Source organism: Ursus americanus, chromosome 2 (genome assembly GCF_024610735.1).
Source record: "Ursus americanus isolate L20-20 chromosome 2, mUrsAme1.1.p, whole genome shotgun sequence".
NCBI lineage: Eukaryota > Metazoa > Chordata > Mammalia > Carnivora > Ursidae > Ursus > Ursus americanus.
In genome coordinates this window covers 43463269-43483104 of record NC_142128.1, presented here as the reverse complement: position 1 = coordinate 43483104, position 19836 = coordinate 43463269, and the positions used below count along the sequence as shown (strand labels likewise).

The 19836-nt window shown below is 58.8% G+C and overlaps 1 protein-coding gene across 4 annotated transcripts in view; it reads right to left on the bottom strand.

Annotated features, from left to right (window-relative positions):
• KIRREL1 (kirre like nephrin family adhesion molecule 1) overlaps positions 1 to 16027 on the bottom strand; it is an 87979-nt gene extending 71952 nt beyond the window's left edge. The window contains exon 1 of one of the 4 annotated variants that reach the window (XM_045783832.2): positions 15716 to 16027. In XM_045783832.2, the coding sequence (XP_045639788.1) occupies positions 15716 to 15767 (52 nt within the window). In that variant the 5' untranslated portion in view covers positions 15768 to 16027. The remainder of the gene's footprint in view (positions 1 to 15715) is intronic. The other 3 variants (XM_045783833.2, XM_045783834.2, XM_045783835.2) reach the window with 3 other exon arrangements.
• Between the last annotated feature and the right edge of the window lie 3809 nt (positions 16028 to 19836).

The following is a 19836-nucleotide window of genomic DNA, read 5'->3' as shown; positions in this document are numbered from 1 at the left end:
GGGGCCGTGCTGCGGCGTGTCCCACCCCCAACCAGGCAGATGCACTTGGTCTCCTACAGATGCTTCTACAGGTGCCCTGGGCAGGGTCTAGCTGGTGGAAGGCAGCGGGTCCTGGGCTCGGACCGAGCTGTCCGAAGCCCAGAAGCTGAGGAGCCTGCCGGGGCCTCAGGCACCATCGCACAAGCTCCCTGTCTTACAGCCGAATAAACCCCGAATGGGCACGGCAGGTGCGACGAAGAGTAGAGCTGAAAACCCAGGGCACCCGGCCCCCGTCTGGGATTGGCTCCCATGTACCCTCGAGCTCTCACTGTTTGTCATTTCCCTGGGGACAGCGAATGGGGATCCATATGGGAAACAACGTCCCAACACCCAAGGGTCAAGATTGGAGGGAAAAAGGGAGAAGAGCTAATGGTCAGCAGCATGGAAAGAGCTGCTTCCAGATGCATGAAGAACTGGAGAACTTGGGGCACCTGGCGGTTCAGTCTACGGAGCGTCTGACTCTTGGTCTCTGGGTCATGAGTTCAAGCCCTACGACGGGAAAACAGCTTACTTAAAAGAAAAAGAAAAAACAGAGAAGTCAGAATCGGGGGCCCGGCTAGGGGTGCCCAGAAAGAAGAAAGAGGCTGAGCACTGGAGGCGCCCAGACCAGGATGAGGAGGCTCGGGGCCTGGCTCAGAGCAGCGTCCTTCCGCCGCCTCCCAGACTCACTCGGGCTCCGAGTCCCGCTCGGCCTCACCTTGGCCTCACCGGGTAGACTAGATACCATTCACTCCCTCCCCTTAGCACCTAGCCTGTCCCCCCCGCCAGAGAAAGGGAAGAACTTGGCACCCCCCCCCCGCCCCAGCGCCCAGGGGCTCCCCCTTCTGCAGCTCCTGACGACCAGCCTCGGTGTGGAGGAGGGGGCAAGACCCAGGACCCCAGGCCTCTCACAGAGCAGACCCTTCCTCGGCCCAGAGCTCCTGCACGGAGCACTGAGCAGCCATCCCGGCCCTGCTGCCTCTCCCAGGCTCAGCCCGTCTCTTCAAATTGGTTCACAGAGGAGGCAAACAGGCCCAGAAGCTTCTCTGGGGGCCCTGACCCTCACCGCAGAGGAGGCCCAGGCATGACTTATGAAAGAGGTTGGGGTTTGTTATTTGTTATTTTTGTTTTGTTTTTAACAAAACATAATCCAGGGCCTTGGGGAACTTGCAATCTGGTGGAAAACTGAAAGGTCAGTGCTTTAAGTGGAGTCTGTAAAATGAGATAAAGGGGAGGTAAGTCAGGAAGGGCCCCTGGAGGAGCTGGTGCAGGGAGGCCTGGGATGCGGGGGCGTTGGTGCCGGACTGGCCGGGATGCAGGGAAGTGAGAAGCCCAGGCCGGGAGGCTCCAGTCCGAGGCCCTGGTTTTCATTTCTCCCTTCCCCCACAGCCCGGCTCCGGCTCCGGTAGGGCTCTGAGATGATTAAAACCAAAAGAATTTTAAATGTCTGCAATTCACTTTTCACCGCTGATGCTATTTGCTTATTTTGCCTCTCTCTCCCTCCCTCCTTATAATTTCTCCTCCTGGGAGAGCTGTTTGCTTCACTTCTTTCCTCTGGCCCAGTTTGCTGAGAGGGCTCCCAGTGCCCACCAGACCAGTCTGTTTTCACCGCGGGGGAGGGGGGGTGTCTCGGGCAGAGGGGAGGGAGGAGGGAAGGGCGGAGGGGCCTTGATCTCACTGGCGAAAGTTCCCAGAAAAAGAAAAGAGAAGAAATAGCTTTCAGGGAAAGAAATCTGTCAAATGTTTATGTTCCCACAAGACTCTGCAAAATCTTTTCATAGACCCGAGCCGAAAGTTCAGGGCGAAGCCTGAGCATGTTTCTTCAGGGAGAAACTCTTACACAGGCCCAGGAGCCCAGGAGCCCAGGAGCTTCCCAGCCCCGGTCCAGGCAGCTGGACCATCCCAGGAAAGTGCACGCTGTGTGCCCGGGCATGGTGGGGGGGGGTCTCGCCTGCTTTCTTGCCCCAAGTCCAGGCCGCGTCCCAAAACGTGGGAAATGTGTACTTCCCACCGCTCCACCCAGCTCTACCCGGCTGTCCTGGGGTACCCCAGCTCTGGCCCTCTGAGCCCAGTGCCTCCACAGACCAGATCGGAGACCCAGCGCCCGCCTCCCTCAGGAAGATCCAGCTCTGTCTGTGAACTCCCACAGGACAGCCAAGAGTTGGAAAACCATGCAGCCAGAAAGAATCTTGGAGATCAACCTTCTCATGTTACGATTAGAAAACAGGCCCCGGTCACTGGGTCACAAACGGGGCTAACATCCACAGCTAAACTCGCAAGCCAGTGCTCCTTCCTCCCGGATACAGACGTTCCCATTGTAATGCCCCGGAAGCCAGAGGCCGGGTCAGAAGTGGCGGCCACGTGAGACGCACCACGTGTAAGGCTCAAGCCCAGGGGCTCTGCCGCGGGCCACAGGCGAGGCGGCTGTCTGAGGCCCGGAGGTCCCCAAGGCGAGGATCAGCCCTGCCTGGAGCTGGACCCCGAGCTGAAGCAGCCCCAGCCCAAACACACAACTGATCTGTGGAAAGAAAACCTGTCCAGGGACAGAGTGGCCTGGGCTGTCGGGCTTCGAGCACAGCCCAGAAGGGGCCGAGGGTAGAAGGTCAAGGAGAGGACCGTCCCCTCTCACCAGCCTTGTAAACAAGACATCGTGTCTCCTGTGGCTCCCCTGGCCACAGGCTAGGTGCTTCCCGTGCTGCGGCAGTAACACTGCAGCCACAGTGATGGTAAGGCCAGCACTTCGGAGGCCCTGTCCTATGCCAGGGACCCGGTCCCACATAGCCCGCCTGCAAGCTCGTCAAGGTTCCCACTCGCCGAAGAAGAAACCGCGGCTCAGACACGTTACATGACAATCCCAAGGTCTCACAACTAGTTAATGGCAAAAAAATAAAGTTAAACTTAAAAAAAAAGAAGGTTCCAATTTATTTCATTCTGAAGACCAAGCATGTTACGCCAGGGTCAGGAATGCAACACGGAGAGGGAAAAGCGACGCTCCCCCGTTCCATCACCTCCCACGGGACCTGGCGACACCCGGCCGGACACCGCAGGTGCTGGAGCTCTGGGCTGCAGCCCTCAGGGTCAACTCCTCTGTGTCTGAGCCCCTCAGATCCACCCTCCAGACGTGGCTCCTCTCTGCTTCTCCCTGGGGCAGCTGAGGAAAGCCTGATGCCTCCGGAGATGCCAGGGCCAAAGCTGGCGGGGACGGCATCTCTGCCTCCCTGAGCCCCGGCCATGCTGGGCTCTCACCAGCGGAAGATGGGCACCGGCACCATGGCCACCCCGCGGGGGGGGGGGGGGGGGTGCAGGTCAGGCCTTGCTGCGCCTCCTTGTCTGGTCATTCCCATGCGATTGAGCTAAGCCCCAGGGCGCGTGTCCCATTCTCCTGGAAACGTAAACTTCCAGGGCCAAGATCTGGGTCCCGCCTGCATGGTGGCCCTGGTCTGCTTTTGCCCACAACAGGCACAGGGTCCCACCCCGCTGGCCCCTCATCCAGCACAGGCCAGACAGACTTCACTTGGTACCATCTCGTGCCCCTCACTAAGCTTTCTGCCCAGCACCCCGCGCATCTCTCCTGCCGAGGGAGCCAGCCATGCACCGCTCGGGTGGGAGGGCCCCAGGGAGCGGGTGGGCCTTCCCCAGGGAGCACCGTGGCCTCCCCACCCGGGCAGCGCCTGCTCCCACGGCTCCAGGTGGCGCCCGCTGCTGCCCCTGGCCCGTTCTCTCCTCCCTGGGCCCCATCCCACCCGCTGCCCCCCTTCCTCAGCATCTCTCTCCCCTTCCCCCCACCCTGCTGCCGGCTTGGAGCAGGAGGTTATGAAAATGAGCTGCGTGCCCAGGAGACTGTAATTATCTGCTAAGTGTGAAAGCCAGAGTGATTAATTAAGAGATAATAAAAAGGAAAGGAGGGCGAGAGGGGGCCTCGCGGCTTTGCTTTGATGATAGAACCTGAGGTGAGCCCAGCAATTAGGGGGATCTTTATCGAGAGTTAGCTATAATCCACAAATTATCAAGCACCGAATGCTTCAGGAGCAGGGCACATTTCACTCCTGCCGAGTGACAGACCTGCAGACAGGGAAGGACAGCAGGAGAAAGAGGCCAGGAGCACCGGCTGGGGGGCCGGGAGGAGCCAGGGGCCAGCAGCCACAGGCCAGCCGCGCACACACGGTCCCGTGCAGGCCACCACGCAGGCCTTCCAGGATGGCTAGCTTGGAAAAGGGCAGCTACCCCCCAACACCCGCTCCTGGCACCCTGGCTCCTCTCCCCGGGACAGCTCCTCCCAGGGACAGCACGTCCTGCAGGGACCAGGAGCTACCGAGGCACCCGTCCCCTCCTGAGGTGCTGGCTGCCTGTGCTGTGGGAGTTTGTCAGCCGCTGGTGTGAACGCTGCAGGGGTCACACCTGACAAGGCGACACCACAGCTCTGAGCTCCCACAGCCTGCAGCCCACCCGTTCTCCTGCCCTCTGCCCTCCCACGGGGCCCAGCTCTCCTGCCTTCCTTCTCACGGGATCCCGCCTCACCACCAGTCCCTCCCACCAAGGCCCCTGTCCCCTTGCCCCTTCCCACTGCCCTTCCAGGGAGCCTTCCTCACGGACCCTCCAGCACCCCTCTCTCTTTCTGTCTCCCCTGTGCAGGTGCACAACAGGGTTCCAACCCCCCGCTTCAACAATCTCCGTATGTGTGTAGACCTGGAGGAAGATGGGGAGCCTATGTCTCCTGTCCCACACATCTCCTCCCTCAAATTCCAGTTCAGAGCTAAGAGTCTGCGTCCATCTAATGTGCCCCAGTGTCCCAGGGAGATCTCCAAAGACAGACTCGAGATCCTTCTTTTTCTGCGCGCATACAGGGCCCTCGGGATCCACCCGGGCAAGACTGGGCTGAGGACACCCCTGTGGGACGCCAGTAGGCGGCTACTCCCGCTCTGAAGCTGGAGCGGGTCCTGCCTGGGGGGCCGGCCCGCCTGTGCCATCTCCTCCATGCCCCCCTGCAGCAGCCGCCGTCCAGGCCTCCCTCAGCCTGGCCCCCGTGGAGGGGCAAGGAAGGGCTCCCAGGCAAGAGCCGGTGGGAAGGATGCCAGGGCCCCCCAGCCTGTGCTGCTCTGAGCTTCTGGGAGGGGGACCCGGGACCAGTCAGGGCGTGGTGGCTCTGGTCCTGACTGGGGACACTGGGAGACCGGCCCTGGTGCTTTGCTGGAACGCCAGTCTGACCCTGCTCTGGCTCACAAGGGGGGGGGGGGGGGGCCTTAGAGGCGGTCTCGCCGATGACCTCCCTGGGCCTGCTTCTCTCTCACCCGGGGCTCTGCCTCCAAGTGAGCTGACGGACGTACTGGGGAAGCCGTAAGTCATCCACACGTAGAGAACCCTGGGTGTTTGTTCAGCCGGAATCCCTAGTGAGACTGCTTTCCACGCGGGAGCAGGAAGGGTTCGGGGTAGACGCAAAGAGGAACTTCCCACTTGTGGGGCTTCTTAGGCATGGAAGTAGTGAGCAGAGAGGGCTAATGCATTTCCTTTCTCCTCCAAAAAGGATGCTGAGGTCCAGGTGGAGTCAAGTCAGTGCAGCCTGAAGAGAGACATCTCGAGACCCCAAAGATGTGGAGGTTCTTAACCATCCCCCCATCTTCATGCCTGACCCAGTCCTCTGTTCCAGAAACGGAGCCCACCTCCTCCATTTACCCGAAACCCCTGGATTCACGTGTGCAGTTTGCATGCAGCCCACGCGCACGAGCCCCGGCAGAATGCATGTTGTCCTCCGGGGGAGAGGGGAGGATGAGGAGAATCAGCGGGAATTCCTGCTTCCCCTCCTGGACGGGATTCCCTAGACCTGAGGCCCAGGCTTCACCCAGGGCATCAGGACTCTGACAGCAGAGTCTGGCTCTCCTCCGGTCTGCGGATCCTCGGGCACAGCCGGAGCCGCGCGCAGATACGCACAGGCGGCAAAGAGTGCGTTAGCCCACCGTGTTGGCCAACAGCCATTAGGTCTACTGAGAACCTGACCGGCCCAGAGACGGTCCCCCAACCAGGCCCCCAGGGAAGCCTATGAACCTCTTGCTTCCCAGATCACACCATTTGCTCATGACCCAATCTTCAAGCCAAAACCAACAGGGTCAAGGTCCTGGCTAAATCTCTGTCAAACTGTGTCCCCCAAATCTCCACCAAACCAAGAGCTAGATGATGAGGGCTTTTTTTCTTAAAAGAAAAAAAAAATGGAGTAGGAATGCCCAACCGGTTCAGGCAGGGAGGGGTCCCCAGCAACGCCCTGGCTGCTGGCTTTGCGCCTCTGCCGCTGGCCTGGTCTTCCCCAGGGTGGAGGGGTGGCTGGGGCCTGGCGCGGGGCAGGGCAGGGCCGGGCAGGTCAGCCTCCGCCACGATGGGAGCACTGGCGGGCACCGGCCCTCTCCTGCCCCACAACCTGCTTCCCCAAAACAAATACATTGAAAAAGCTCCCGAATCAATGATCCATCCAGGCTCCGTTATACAACTAAGCAGGCCAACAAGTGAACTCAGGGACGAGGATTCTATTTTCTGGTGTGTCTCATGAGAAGGTGCAAGGCCTATTTCCCCAGGGGAAGGCATCTTCTCACACTTCCAAGTGTGGTCCTGGGCCCGGCCGCACCAGCAGCGTCTGGGAGCTCGGGGCCAAGGCAGCACCTCCACCGGCTCCAGACCTCCTCAGTCCGAATCCGCATGTCATCAAGACCCCCGGGGTCTATAAGCATGCCAGAGTTTGAGAAGCATTGCTATGACACACCGAGTTGAAAGCTTCTAGAGACAGGGGTTAAGGCGGGGTCACACTTGCTGTGCCCAGGGCCGAGAGCGCTTTTCCAGGCGTACAACAGACGTACGGCTCCACTTCGCAGATGCAGAAACTGAGGTTCACACATCTGAGCCAGGGTGTTGTCCGCGATGCCGCGCGGCCGCCTCGCAGCTCCCACCGCACTGCGCCCCGAGACCACAACCTCAGGAATTCCCGACATCACGGTTCACCTCCCTGGGCATGGCACCCGGAGACTTGTCTGTATTTGGACTATGACTTTTTCTTTGCTCACCCTCAGATCTGCCCTGGACTGTGAGCTGTAAGGAGCAGGCCCTGTGCCATATCAATAATAACTATGATTTACTGAATAGCTACTGTGTTTCGGATTCCGTTCCTTAATATACATTCCCCTCTGACTTAGATTGCGACTACTGTCCCTATTTCATGGACCAGGAAACTGAGGCTCCTGTCAGGCGGCTTGGTCGCAACCACGCAGGTGGCCTTCCCGCAGACCTTCTGGTAAGGAAGCCCCAGGGTCCTCCAGGGGTCGCGCAATTCCAGGTTGTGCTGCAAGGGGCCAGGCTCCGTGACCTGACCCTGGAGTGAGACCAAAGGCTACGTGCACAAACTAAATCCCCTAGGTACGGGCTCTGCGGCCCCCGCTCTCAATTTTCTGCATAAATGGAGAGCAGCAGTGGTGCAAATAATCCAGAAGTCATTTCAACTTGGCCATGCAATGCATTAGATTTTTTTTTTTTTGCAAAGTCAGATTTTCCTTTCTAATTATATTTGGCTCAAACTGACATTAAAATGAGTTTGCATTCCCACTTCACCCACTGCCTGGTGAGGGGCGACTTCCCAGATGTGTGTGGGGCGATAGGCACACGAGTGTAGGATCTGCATCGCCCAGAGCAGCTGACAGCAGCAGGGGCAGCAGCCTAGGCCACACACGTGTGCTGGGAGAGCGGGCGGGGGAGGGCGGGCACCCCGGCCAGCGAGGGCAGCTGGCAGATTCCGGGGAGCTGGGTCGCAGGCACAGAGCAGTGGGCCAATTGCTTAGGGCTTGGGATTAAAACCCAAGAGTCCTGACGAAAGTCCTTCTGGAGAATGAGGGCACCCAGGTGGCGAAAACCTCAACTTCTCTCAGGAGCTCTGCCTGCCAGCCTGCCCACCCCTGGGTTTCTGTTCCTCTGAAAATGCCTTCTCCCCCTCTAAGATCCCTCTCTCTGCCCCCATCTGCCCATCTCAGCTCCTTTGCTCCTAACAACCTCCCGGTTAAGCGAATCGAATGGGAAGAAGCAGTTAAAAGCACCTCCTGGCTTGACAATGCTGGGTAATGGAGCGAGCAGGGCCCCAGGCTGTTCCTCAGAGAATTCGGGAAGGAGGGAGAAAAACTCCACTAAGCTGATTACAAGGACAAAGTTAATTTAGAGATGAGCCCCGTTGGGTGGGGTGGGGGTGGGGAGGAGGACACTGGACACAGGGGGTGAGGAGATTTGGGGAAAGTGGGCTGTAGAGAAACAGCCTTTGTTCCTGGAAATCATAATCCTTGGGAGGGACCTCAGCTCACTCCTTCGGATTCCTCGGCTCCTTCCATCCGGAGCAGGGAGAGCAGGGGGCACAATCGGGGATTGTCCAGAGCCGGGATATCTTCAATGGCACAGCACTGCATTCCAGAGGCTCCAGCCGCAGCCCCTGAGCCTCACATCTGTGGACGTCCCCTCCCCCGGCCGGGCTCCCAGCCTCCCCGCTGCAGACTGTTAGACCTCAGCATTTTTCACATTCCTCCCTCACAACCTTGATCCTATAGGATTGTCACTGTGTTTGTCCACGGACTGAGAGCGCCCCAAGGACAGGGACCACACTTCGCTTACCTTCCCACCCCCGTTGTGCCTAGGAGCGAGCCAGGCCCAGCCCGGCCATTAAAACAAGAACACTTGCTCAGAGGGACACAGGCTCCCACCCCGCTGGCGGGAACCTTCTTCAAAGGTTTCCATTTGAGAAAAGGAGCTTGCGGGCTTACAGAAGTTTAAAAATCTCTAGGCTCCCAGCCCCCAAACACACACATGTCTACGGCCACCACAGCCCCAGAGTGACCCCGCAGGGAGTAAGTCCTAATGGACCCTCGGAGGCAACCAGACGGCCCCTCTGGACTCTGGGCGGCCGCCCCGGACTCCCGGGGAACAGGCACAAGGGGCCTAGGCTCAGGCCTCCTGCCACTGCTCTGCTCTGGGCTCCCTCCACAGAGCTCTGCCCCACACACCTTTGTCCTAAACCTGACAACACGGGCTCGTCATCCCAGAGGTGCCCCAACTCAGCTCACGGATCTGAGACTTCCCGGGGAGAACTGGTATTTCTCCTGGGGTTTTGCTCACTTCTGCCTGGTCAAACCCTGATGATCTGTCTCCTTCGCCTTGTTGGTTTAACTGAAGGCTACACACCTGCACAGCAGCCCCAGCAGAGCAGGGGTGTAGGAGACGGGCGCGTTTTGGTGAGGAGGGAAGTAGGGATCATACTTAAACAGCAGAACACCCTGGGTCCAAGCTTCCGACAGGACAGTCTCTGGCCTGGCTTTCCAAGCCCTTCCGGGTCTGGATCACCTCGCCGGTTTCTCCCCGACGCAAATCCCCCACTGCCACCAGCTTCCACGGACCCCTGCGCGCTGCGGCCACACCTTGGCTCCGGAAGCGGCGGGTCTGGTAGCACTCTCCCTCTTCCTGCCAAATGCACATCCTGTCCATCCTCAGACCCACTTCCTCCACGGAGCCCTTCCTGGCCCCTCGGCCCACGCTGCCTCCCCGGCCCGGATGCCCCAGCTCCACGCTGAATGCTCCCCGCACAGCGGCGCCCTGCGCAGCGGTCCCAGGAGTCCCAGCGCGGGCACATCTTAGCTTCTTGGTGGGGAGGGACCCCCAAAATGTCATTTTTCAAAATTTTTGCATAATGCCTATCAGAACATGTTGGATATAGTAACACACATTTGCCGATTTGAAAAAACTTAAATCTCCCCATTTTGTGGAAGGTAACTAACTTACGCTTAAATCCTGACGTGAGACCCTTCAGGGCAGAGAGAGGGGTTCACTGGTCTGCCAGTGGTGTCTGGTCCACAGAAGGCACACCACACGTCTCTGCTGAGCGCAGGGACAGAGTGCCTGCTCTTTCCACAGGCCCCCCAGCCAGGATGGGCTCCTCACACTGTTTCAGAAGGAGACACAGGGCGAGAAGAAAAGCATCCCCCAGCCCAGTCCTGAAGGATCCACATTCTTTACTTGGCCTGGGTGGGGGAGGCAGCCTCCGGACAGTCCTGCAGGCACAGAGCACCTGACTTGGGCTCCTGCTGTCCCTCCTCTGTCTCCAAACCCAGGCTGTGCTGCCTTCTGGGAGAACCCCACCCCCCCAGTGAAGCCCCAGCACCAGCTAAGGGAATCTGCTAGGGAGTGCTAGAGATTTCCACCTCTGGATTTAAGACCCTTCGTTTTGAGGAGGGTGGTTAGCTGCAAGGCCCATTTATTTCAATACGATCCCAATTTTGTTAAATGGGCTCAAGGAGGGCAGAGAGGAATGAGGCCTCAGCCCCCCTGCCCCGGGACTACAGAGGTTAATAAAAGTTGCTGGAGAAATTAAATGTGGAGGGAGGGAGAAACTGGGAGCTCAGGGAGCAGATGAAGGTAGAGAGAACAGGATGGAAGAAGAAACAAAACGTGATGTCCACGATGTCCGGGAGCTAGAGCAGGCATCCCGGGGGCGCTCCGAGGACCTAACTGGGGGGCAGAGTCTGTGAACTGGGCAGGCAGGTGTAAGGGCTGGGGGCTGCAGGAGGGAGGGGCTGAGGCACAGGAGCAGAGCCACTGCTTAACCTGGCTTGCAGTGAGCATCTGTCACAGGGGTAGGGAGCACGCAGGGCAAGACTAGCGCAGGGCCTTCGAGGACTCAGGATGGCGCCCTGGCTGGAAGGGGCTGCTACCCAGACGTGTGGCAGCGCGTGCTCTGCTGAACGCACGCGCCCCGGCAGAGATGGAGACACTGTGTCCCTGCGTGTCTGGGGGCAAGAAGTGGGTCCGTGACAAGTGCACGTGCGGGTGGGGTGAGCGTGCACACGTGCGGATGGGGTACGGGCGTGTGTGTCAGTGGGGAGCGTGTGCATGCGTGTGGGGCGAGCATGTCGGCGGGGTGTGGGCTTTGTAGCCACACAAAGAGAGTTTTAATCTGGGATCTAACACCCCAGGTATGGCCTTGAACAAGTTAATTAAACTCAGCTTTGGTTTCCTTATCTATAAAATGAGGGGGAAGGATTTACTTCACAAGGCTGTTAAAAGGAATAAGGGATAATATGAGAAGCACACAGTAGGAATTCAATATCAAGTAATTTTGATGCTTTGCTGTGGAGCCCACCTCCCACGAGCACCCCTCACCCATGCTTGGCCAGGCAGAGCATCTCAAGGCCCACGGGCCCAGGCCGCCCAAGCCCCCGGCCTCTGTGTCTGCCAGGAAGGGCCTGGCTTGGAAGTGACCGGCCGCCCGGTGCTCCAGCCTTGCCTCGGTAAGACTCTGGCCCTCTCCAGGAGCCGGCCTTCCGTGGAGTTCCCAAATGCGTGGTTCGTGGACCTGTAGGGCTGTGTTCAATATCAGAAACAAACACAGGGTTGCAACCCTTTTTATCTGCCAAGTAAAGTCCTTTAAAAAAAGCCACTTACAAGCACTATCATACCATCCAAGAAAAACCATCCAATACTAAAAAAATGTGGAAAGACAGAATTTCAGAACAAAGGATTGTTTTTAAAATGTAAATGAGTTTACCTTTACAGGACACTCACTCCCTCTTCTCCCTAGTTCTCATTCCACTCTGGACCTGGAGAGATCTGTCCCAGTCCAGTGGCAGTCCCTGGGGGCATGTGGGGTCCCTGGACAGGGCGGCGGGGGGGTGGTGTATGTGCAGGCTTTGAGGTCAGTTGGTTCCCACAACTACCAGCAAGAGAGTTAACCTGTCTACAACTCAATTCCTCATCCATGATGGGGGGACAATTACAGAGCTGATCTCAGGGCTGTTGCACCGATGAAACTAGATAACGCATACAAAGTAGTTAGCACGAGGGCTCCATAAATGGTCTGTGTTATTTCCGGTCTCAGAAAGGCGGCCACCTCAGGCTCGGGTCCCCTCCTCCCTGCCCCCAAGAGCCCCAGATCCTTCTCCCTGCAATGCCAGCCTCTTCCATTCTGCGTCCTTCCCAGCCCCAGAGCTTCTGAGATTTCCAGCCCACAGGGGCTGCTCAGTTTCCCCTCCCGGGTCTGCCGAGACCCAGGCCTCTCCAGGAGAGGTCCCTGAGGAGGAGCTAGAGGCCAGGACAAGGATCTGAGCAGCTGGAACGGGAAGACAGAGAAGCGTGAAGAAGAGCTTCGAGGAGGCGCAGACATCCCACCTGCCACCCCTCCACGTGCAGTCCCCGGCCCTGCAGGCAAGCACGGCTGGGCCCTTCCCTCTGTGCCAGACCCCAGTGCGTGCCGCACACTTCACGGCCATCCCAACCCTGTGAGGTGCGACTTCTATCCTCACTGTACGGGCGAGCAGAGTGAGGCCCAGAGAAGGCGCATACCTTGCTCAAGCTGACATGACATGTCTACCAAGTGGCCGAGGGCGTGTGACCAGGGAGCGACTGGCCTGGGGCCCGTGATGCAGTCCGCGCCTTTCCCACACTGTAGTGCTTGCATCGAACCAATCAATTGATCAGAGTCAAGGGCACTCATCGAGTAGGTAGCACTGGTGTCAGAGACTGAGGGGCTGGAGGAGAAATTAAGACCTGGTGCCCAAGGGTTCGAAAGCCAGAGGAGGCTCCCTGGCCTTCTGTCAGAGCCCTGGGCTCTCAAAGCAAAGGGTGACAGCCGGGCAGCACTGGCTTCCTGGTCCCCACCCCACCGGAGAACCAAAGGCCGAGCAAGACAAGCACAGGCCAGCAGCCCGGCAGCCAGCAGAAGGTGGGAGCGAAGGCCTCCGCGCCTCTGCCTTCTGACCCGGGACGCTCTGGGGTCCAGGAGTCATTCCCGGCGGGGAGCAGTGCGTTCACAGGCTCCCTTGAGCTCTGAGTGGAAGGTGGAGCCCATTCAAGGTCAGAGGGGGACCTAGCATCCTGATTCCTTCCATGTCTCCCCAGCAGCCAGGCCTGCTCCGGGCTGGGCAGGCACCCGTGGGGCACCTGCAGCCCCAGTGTGGAGGGGAGGGGAGGGGAGAGCAGATTCCCAACTACTGGTCCTTCCACACTCCTTGTTCTCTGCCAGGACGGGGCCGCACTCAGCCAGTCGAATCCTGGGAATTTAGGCGGCTCTTGACTCTTCCCGGGGCTCCTCACCCCCCTGCCAAGCTGTGGCAGGGGTACCTGGGGACCTCTGGGGGCTGGAGGGACAGATTTGTCTCCTACCCCCGGCTCCATCCCCCAGAGGCAGCTCCTGCCCCAGCCAGCCTGTCATCCCCACATTGCTCTGATTAGCTATAATCTTTCTTTTTCAATTTCTCCTCCCAGAGACTGGGGAGAGAGAAAATCTCCCAGAAAATGAATAAATATTTCAATTTTCAGCGCAATCAGTCTGAGGAGCCGGCGCATGATGGAAACGGGGGGAAGGATAATGGTTTTCATTTAGATAAGATACAGAAAATTATTTAGTGAAAAATGAAGATTGATGAAGCCCATTGAAATTCTTTAAAATGCGATTTTTATTTCTCTGCCTGGGCTGAATCTCTCCTTCCCCCCTCCTCTCTGCCCCCCTCAATTTGACTGCCTTCTGCCACCTTCTCCCCTTTTCTCCACTACCAGCCCCCCCCTGCCGCACCCCCTCCCCACTTTTCCTCTCCCACTACCCCAGTCCCTGACCTGGAACTCTTTCTTTCTAAGGATGGAGGCCAAGGAGAGGTCACCCACCCTGTGAGTGTCCCAGTCTCCCTAGGTCCCTGCCCCTTCCCTCCCTGCCTGCTCCCCAGTCCCTCCCAGGAACCTTGGCAGGGACTTCCTCTTCCCTCCCAGTCCATTTTCCCCCTTCCTTTCCTTTGGCACCCCTCCCCCACCCAAATACTTTACACACTCCATCGGTCTCTGGTCTTGCTTTCGCCCCCCCCCCTAAGGCAGGGAGGGGGGAGCTTGGCTAACCCGACCCTCCCCCTTCCCAAAGGGAGGAAGGCACACAGCACACTCCTCTCTTTCTGACCGGTCCTGTTCCCGATTCAATCCACATGTCTCTCCTGTTTGCTAACTGCAGCTTTTGTTCCTTGAAGCTCATTTTGTTCCATACTGCTGACGTGCTAGGGCTGCGGGAAAGGGGCAGACATAAGCTTGCCCCCAGCACACGCGGATACTGACCCAGCGGCCCCCCCCACCCCCCTAGCAGCCAGCCCAACAAAGTCAGAACTTGCGTCCTCTTCCCAACTTTCTGCCAAGAGGCTGCTCGGCCTGCCAACCCCAGGGCCAGGCCTCCTTCCCCAGCACCGCCTCCTACCCCTCTCACACCGGGGATGCGCGCCCTTCCCAGATCTTAAGCTTGTGTTGGGGGGCATGGGTGCCTTTCCAGGAAAGATCAAGACCAGCCCCCCATCAACTCAGCCAGGCTTTGCCTTGGGAGCTGGGGAGGGGCCTGGTAAGGAGAGGAGGGGTCCAGAACAACACCCCACCCCTAAACACACACACACACACACACACCAACCCGGGAAGGGAAGGGAACCAAGAACAGGGCAATGCCTGAGGGCGCTCTACCCAAGCAGACTTCCCTCCACCCAGATCCCCCTCCACCGAAAAGGAGACCACCTCCCCCATGCTGTGGTCTGTCCACCTCCCCGGTGCTGTGGTCTGTCCACCTCCATAGGTGTCTGCCTGGATGAACGTCTGTTCAAGTTTCTTTGTTTGCTGGAGGGGTGGTCTCTGTAGAAGGGTTTCCGAGTGTGTCTCGTCCTTGTAAACGCCCGTCTGCACACAGGCACTGGGTCTGGGTGAGTTCTGGTGTGTTTGGGTGCACTGACATGCAAGCCGACGCGGGGGAGGAAGCTCTGCTCCTCGGGGTGTCAGTGCCTTTGTGTGTGTCTGTCTCCGTTTGGGGGATGCTTGTGGGTGTATCTGTCTCAGTAGGTGAGTCGTCTGTCTCTGCATCTATGACTGGTTTTTTGGTGTTTTGTGTGTCAGCTACATTTTTGGAAGGGGGCGGCTGGCTCGGCAGGATCAACTCTTCCTTAGAGTGAGACCCAGGGGGCCAGAATGCTCACCCACAGAGCGCGGTGCTGGCTGAAGCCTGGGCCCTCGGTTTCCCCAGCTCCCCCCCAACCCCCAGCCTCAGGATACACTATCGTCCTCATCTCTCTCAACCTCTCCCTCATTTCCCAGCTTCTCCCCTGCCAGTTCCAAATATGCCCCGACATCCACACTTTCCCGCCCCCAAGTGGGATATGAACCCCCCCTCCAAGTGCCCCCCTGAATATCCAGCCGGCCCCGAAGCTGCCTGTGGAAGTCCTCTCCCCAGCCGGCGCCTCTGCGAGCAGGGGTCCCACCAGAAGCCCCCAGGTAGCCCTCCCCATTTCCAGAGGGGGCGGCCCAGGCAGGCTGGACCGCCCCCCCCCCCAGGGGCTGGGCTGGAGTCGGGATTCCCTTCGTGGCATCTTCGGGAGCCGGGTCCCCAGCTTTCCGCGCACCTCCCACCACAAATCTGAAATCCCACCCTCCTCCCAGCCCTCATCACCCTCCCCGCGCCCCCTCCCGCAGGACCCGGGCGTGCGGACTCCGGGCCTCGGCGGGCAGAGGCAGGGAGGCTGCCAGAGGCTCCGGAGGGCGCTGTGTGCGCGTTCCGGTCCCGCGACGGCCAGACCCCAGCGCTCGCGGCCGGGGACAACTTGGGCGCATCCGCGGGAAAGTCGGGCCCGCGCCCCGGGGGGCGGGCTGCCAGCCCGGCCGGGCGCCGAGAGCAGGCGGCGGGGCTTACCTTGGGAGAAAGTGTCGGAGAGAGTGAGGATCCAGACGAGGAGGCTCAGCATGCTGCCCGCCGCCCGCCGCGCCGGGGCCCCGAGTTGGCGACCGAGCGCGGGGCGCGGGCGGGAGGAGGGAGCGGGGCCGGAGCCCGCCCCCGGCCCTGCACACGCGCGTGCACACGCGCACACACACTCGCAGCCCCGCGCGCAGCCCCGCGCGCACAAACTCACTTCCCTGCCCTGCGCTCCCCTGCGCCCTCGGCCCCCAGCCGTGGCCCCTGCCCTCCCGGCCTCCCCGGCCCCCACGGTCCCGCCCTCGCCCCGGCCCGGCCCTCTCCCGCCCGGTGCTGCTGCTCGCCCAGCTCGCGCTCTCCGGGGCTCTTCCGCTCTCGGCTCCTCCGGGCCCTCCCCTCCCTCCCCGCCCCTCCTGAAGTCTCCTCCCCTAGCCCTCCCCCGGCCCTCAGGCCCCCGGCGCGCACGCACACCCCTCGCGGGGACTGAGATGCCCGCGGCGCGGGACCTGGGGGGACCAAGGACCGGCCACCGCGCCCCGCCCGTCACACACACGCAGCCTGGGGCCCACGCTGCCGAGGGGGCGACGGGCTGTGGGGGCGGCTGGGCGAGGACCTGCCCCTGGGCCGGGGGATGGCCGTGATGAGGAAGCAGTGTGAGGGTGCATGGGGGGGGGGGGGCGACGCGGTGGGCAGGTGGTGGGTCTTGGAGTCAAAAAGCACAAAATCCCTGTTTTTTTCTTGTTAACCCCACACCCAGAATCTAACCCCTAGATTCCCGAAATTGGGAATTCTCGGTGGACTACTGAATGCTGGGGTGGGGATGCGATGCGTGCCTCTCCCCACCGACAAAACCCGGAGCTGGGCACTGCGAGCTGCTTCTCGGAGCCGCCTGGAGCCCCTGCCCGGGTCGCCCCCAGCACACAGTGGGGCCAGGCCAGCTGTCGCCGCCCTCAGCCTGCCGCGAAGGGGCGCCATGGCCTCCTGCCTTTGTTCCTCCTGGGTGGTACCGTCCAGGAGGAGAAAGTAGCCAACTCCACGGCTGGCAAGGGCCAAGGGGAGGGCAGCCACGGGAGGATCTCTAAGCACGGAGGAGTTTGAGATCCTTTGGGGTTGAGAGATCTGGGAACTGGGAAGGGAGGGAGTTGCTGGTGAGTGGAACGAGGGCATTCCGTAGGGGTCTCCTTTTTCCTAAGAGCCCAGCTTGGCCACCAGGCCCCCTCCCAACCCCAACCAGATGCTTCTGCTCACGTTGTTGCTGGGGGTGCCTGGAGTCGGCGTCCCAGGGGAATGAGTTGAGGAGAAATCACAGACATTGCACAGGAATTGCACAACTTTACAGGACTCTGTGGGTCTAGAGAGGTCTCCACTTCTTTCCACCAGATTCTCGGTCTCCTGGGTCCCTAACACTACCCGCCAAGAATTCTCGATTTCGGCCCCTGAAACGCAGGCGCGTGGCTCTCTGGTGCCCCCTGCTGGTGCGAGGCTGTTTTGGGGGGAACTTGACACCGGGCTGAATGGTCCAGACAAGCGTGCACAGGACTGGAGAACAGAAGATACCCAGGCAGAGAAACACACGAGCTCATATTCAGAAGCCTACTGTGCTCACACCCCGGGAAGTCCTTCATATGTTCCAAAACTAATGGACACAGGCAAACGCACAGTTTAAAAGTAAAGAGCCATAGCCAGCCCAGAGAAACAGGAATATAATCACAAATGCATTCGAACAGCCACACGCCAATGGGCAGACACATAAGGGCTTTTCATTTATTCGTTCACTAACCATGCATTCCGCAGATATTTCTCTAGCCTGCTTGTGCTGCACTCACGATTCTAGGCCCTGGAGATACAACAATAAAAAAAAAAAAAAAAGCTGAGTCCCTCTTTCCTAGTGTTCCATTCTGGAGGGGAGGAAGATGCCTCTCTCTATATAAATATATATAAAATATACAGCATAGCAGTTTGCAGTAGACGCTGTGAGAGACAAACAGTAATAAGGGAGAACTGCTCAGCTAAAGCACCATTTGAGCAGGGACCTGAAGGACTTGAGGGATTCAGGTATCGGAGGGGGGAAAAAAGCAAGTAGGTGGGAAGAGCCTGTGCAAAGGCCCTGAGGTACAGCTGTTTTTAGAGTATCAGTGAGACCGCCTTTTCTCCTTCTCACTCTGCATAAGGTGCATGGCAGGGAGGCCCAGGGTGACAGTGATTTAGGACAATGTTGAGAAGAAGAAGCCCAGAAATAAGGGAAGAGAATATTCTTCGAGCTACTTACCCACCTCCTTTCAGCTTCTATTCAGGTTTGACGGTGATTCTTACTGTAAGCAGGGACTCAGAAGAACCCAGTTTCTCCAGTTCCTACACAGCCAAAGCAGTCACCTCACCTGTCTTGCCCAGCTCCTTAATTTCCCTTCCACCTCTCTTTAATCTCAAATCCTCACCAGCTCCATTCATACGCAGCAAACACATGTCTCCAAAATCCCCTCCACATAAGCCATTCAACATCCCAGATTCCGGAGCTGAAGACCGCAACTCCAGCCAGTGGTCCTCAACACCAGCTGTGTATCATCATCTCCTGGGAAGCTTTTAAAAAACACCAGGGCCTTTTGCCTCACTTCCAGAGACTGATGGCTCTAGGGTGAAGCCCCAAGCACTGGTATTTTTAAGCATCTCTCCGGGTAATCCTAATGGGCAGCCAGGGTTGAGAGCCACTGAGCTCAGCAAGGCCCTGCTCTGGGCATTGCCCCTGCAAGCCTGGCTTCCATGACAGTGACTGCCCTACCTCCAAGCAGGGCTACTCATAGCCGGTCCTGCCACACCTCCCCTACCTTTGCTCTATTCTCCTCTTTCTGGCACGAAGGTTCACAATTCTAATTAAATTAACTAAGTCGACTGGAGTCCAATCACATAATTCTCATCAAACTGGGGGCATCCTGGGGCTCCCCCCCCCCAGGACCAGGTGGGTGCTTCCCAAGGCAAAGCCTGTCTTTTCCATTCAGACCAGACATACCTCCCCAGGACAGAATATCTGCCTCCCCTATGGAATTGGGACCCCTTGGGGCCAAGGGCTGTGCATGCCCCCTCAGTAGGCAACTTCCTGAGGGCAAGGAAGAAACTGGGGAGCCCCTCTCCCCATCAGAGGGACAGCAGAGTGGTTGAGAACAAAGCACATGGATCTGGAAACCAACCGGGGGGAATCCTCATCCAGGTTCTGTCCCTTACTTTCTGCGTGACCTTGGCCGTTTATTTACCTAACCTCCCTGTCCTCGGTTTCTTCGTCTGAAGACAGGGACGGAGCACTGACTGTGGGGGGAGGTGTGAGGAGTAAGTGGGTCAGTGTTCGTGCAGCTCTTAGCGCTAGGCACACAGTGACCAGGGAAGGCTAGCTCTGTGGGAACTCCCCAAAGCAGGGACTTTCGAACCTTCCTCCTGCTGGATTGGTCTCTGTCCTCAGGCCTGGGGCCCTGCCCAGACAGAGGTATGCACGCCTGGAGGCAGAGGGAGTCATCCCTGAGGACACCTTCACCCAGAAAAGGGAGAGAAGCAGCCAAAGGTTATATATGGAGTTAAGAGAAATATTAATAATTTTTTGAGCACGAAAGAAAAAGATCAAGAGGTCAGAGAGTGAGCAGGAAGGCAATTTATGACCTTCCACGGGAGAAGCCACCCTGAGAGACAGAAATGAATTCTTTGTCTCAATGAGGGCTAAGAACAGCAGAACAATTCTATAAATTGTCCTCTTTCCCCCAGAGGGGGCGGAGGACTGTGTTCCTGCTGCTTCCCAGAGACACAGGAGAGAGAGGCCAAGATCCTGATTTTCAGCCTGGAAAATAATCCTGCCCACAAAGGAGACCCCAAGTCCCCACAGCCAGAGGCCATCCTATCCGAGATGCCCTGCTGTCCACGCCCTGCTACATAGCCCAGAGCGGTGAGCCAGGCCCTCCTGCTCCCAACTCCTCCTGGCACCCCGGCTTCTCCCCGTTCCTTCCCCCCTGTCCTGTCTCCTCATCCCAGTGGCTGCATAAGCCCTTCCAGATATCAGGCCTGGGGCTTTCCTGCTGCTGTACCAGCCCGTTTTCTCCTGTTCTCGTTCTTAGATGCCCAGCTTTGGGGATGTACGGGAATGA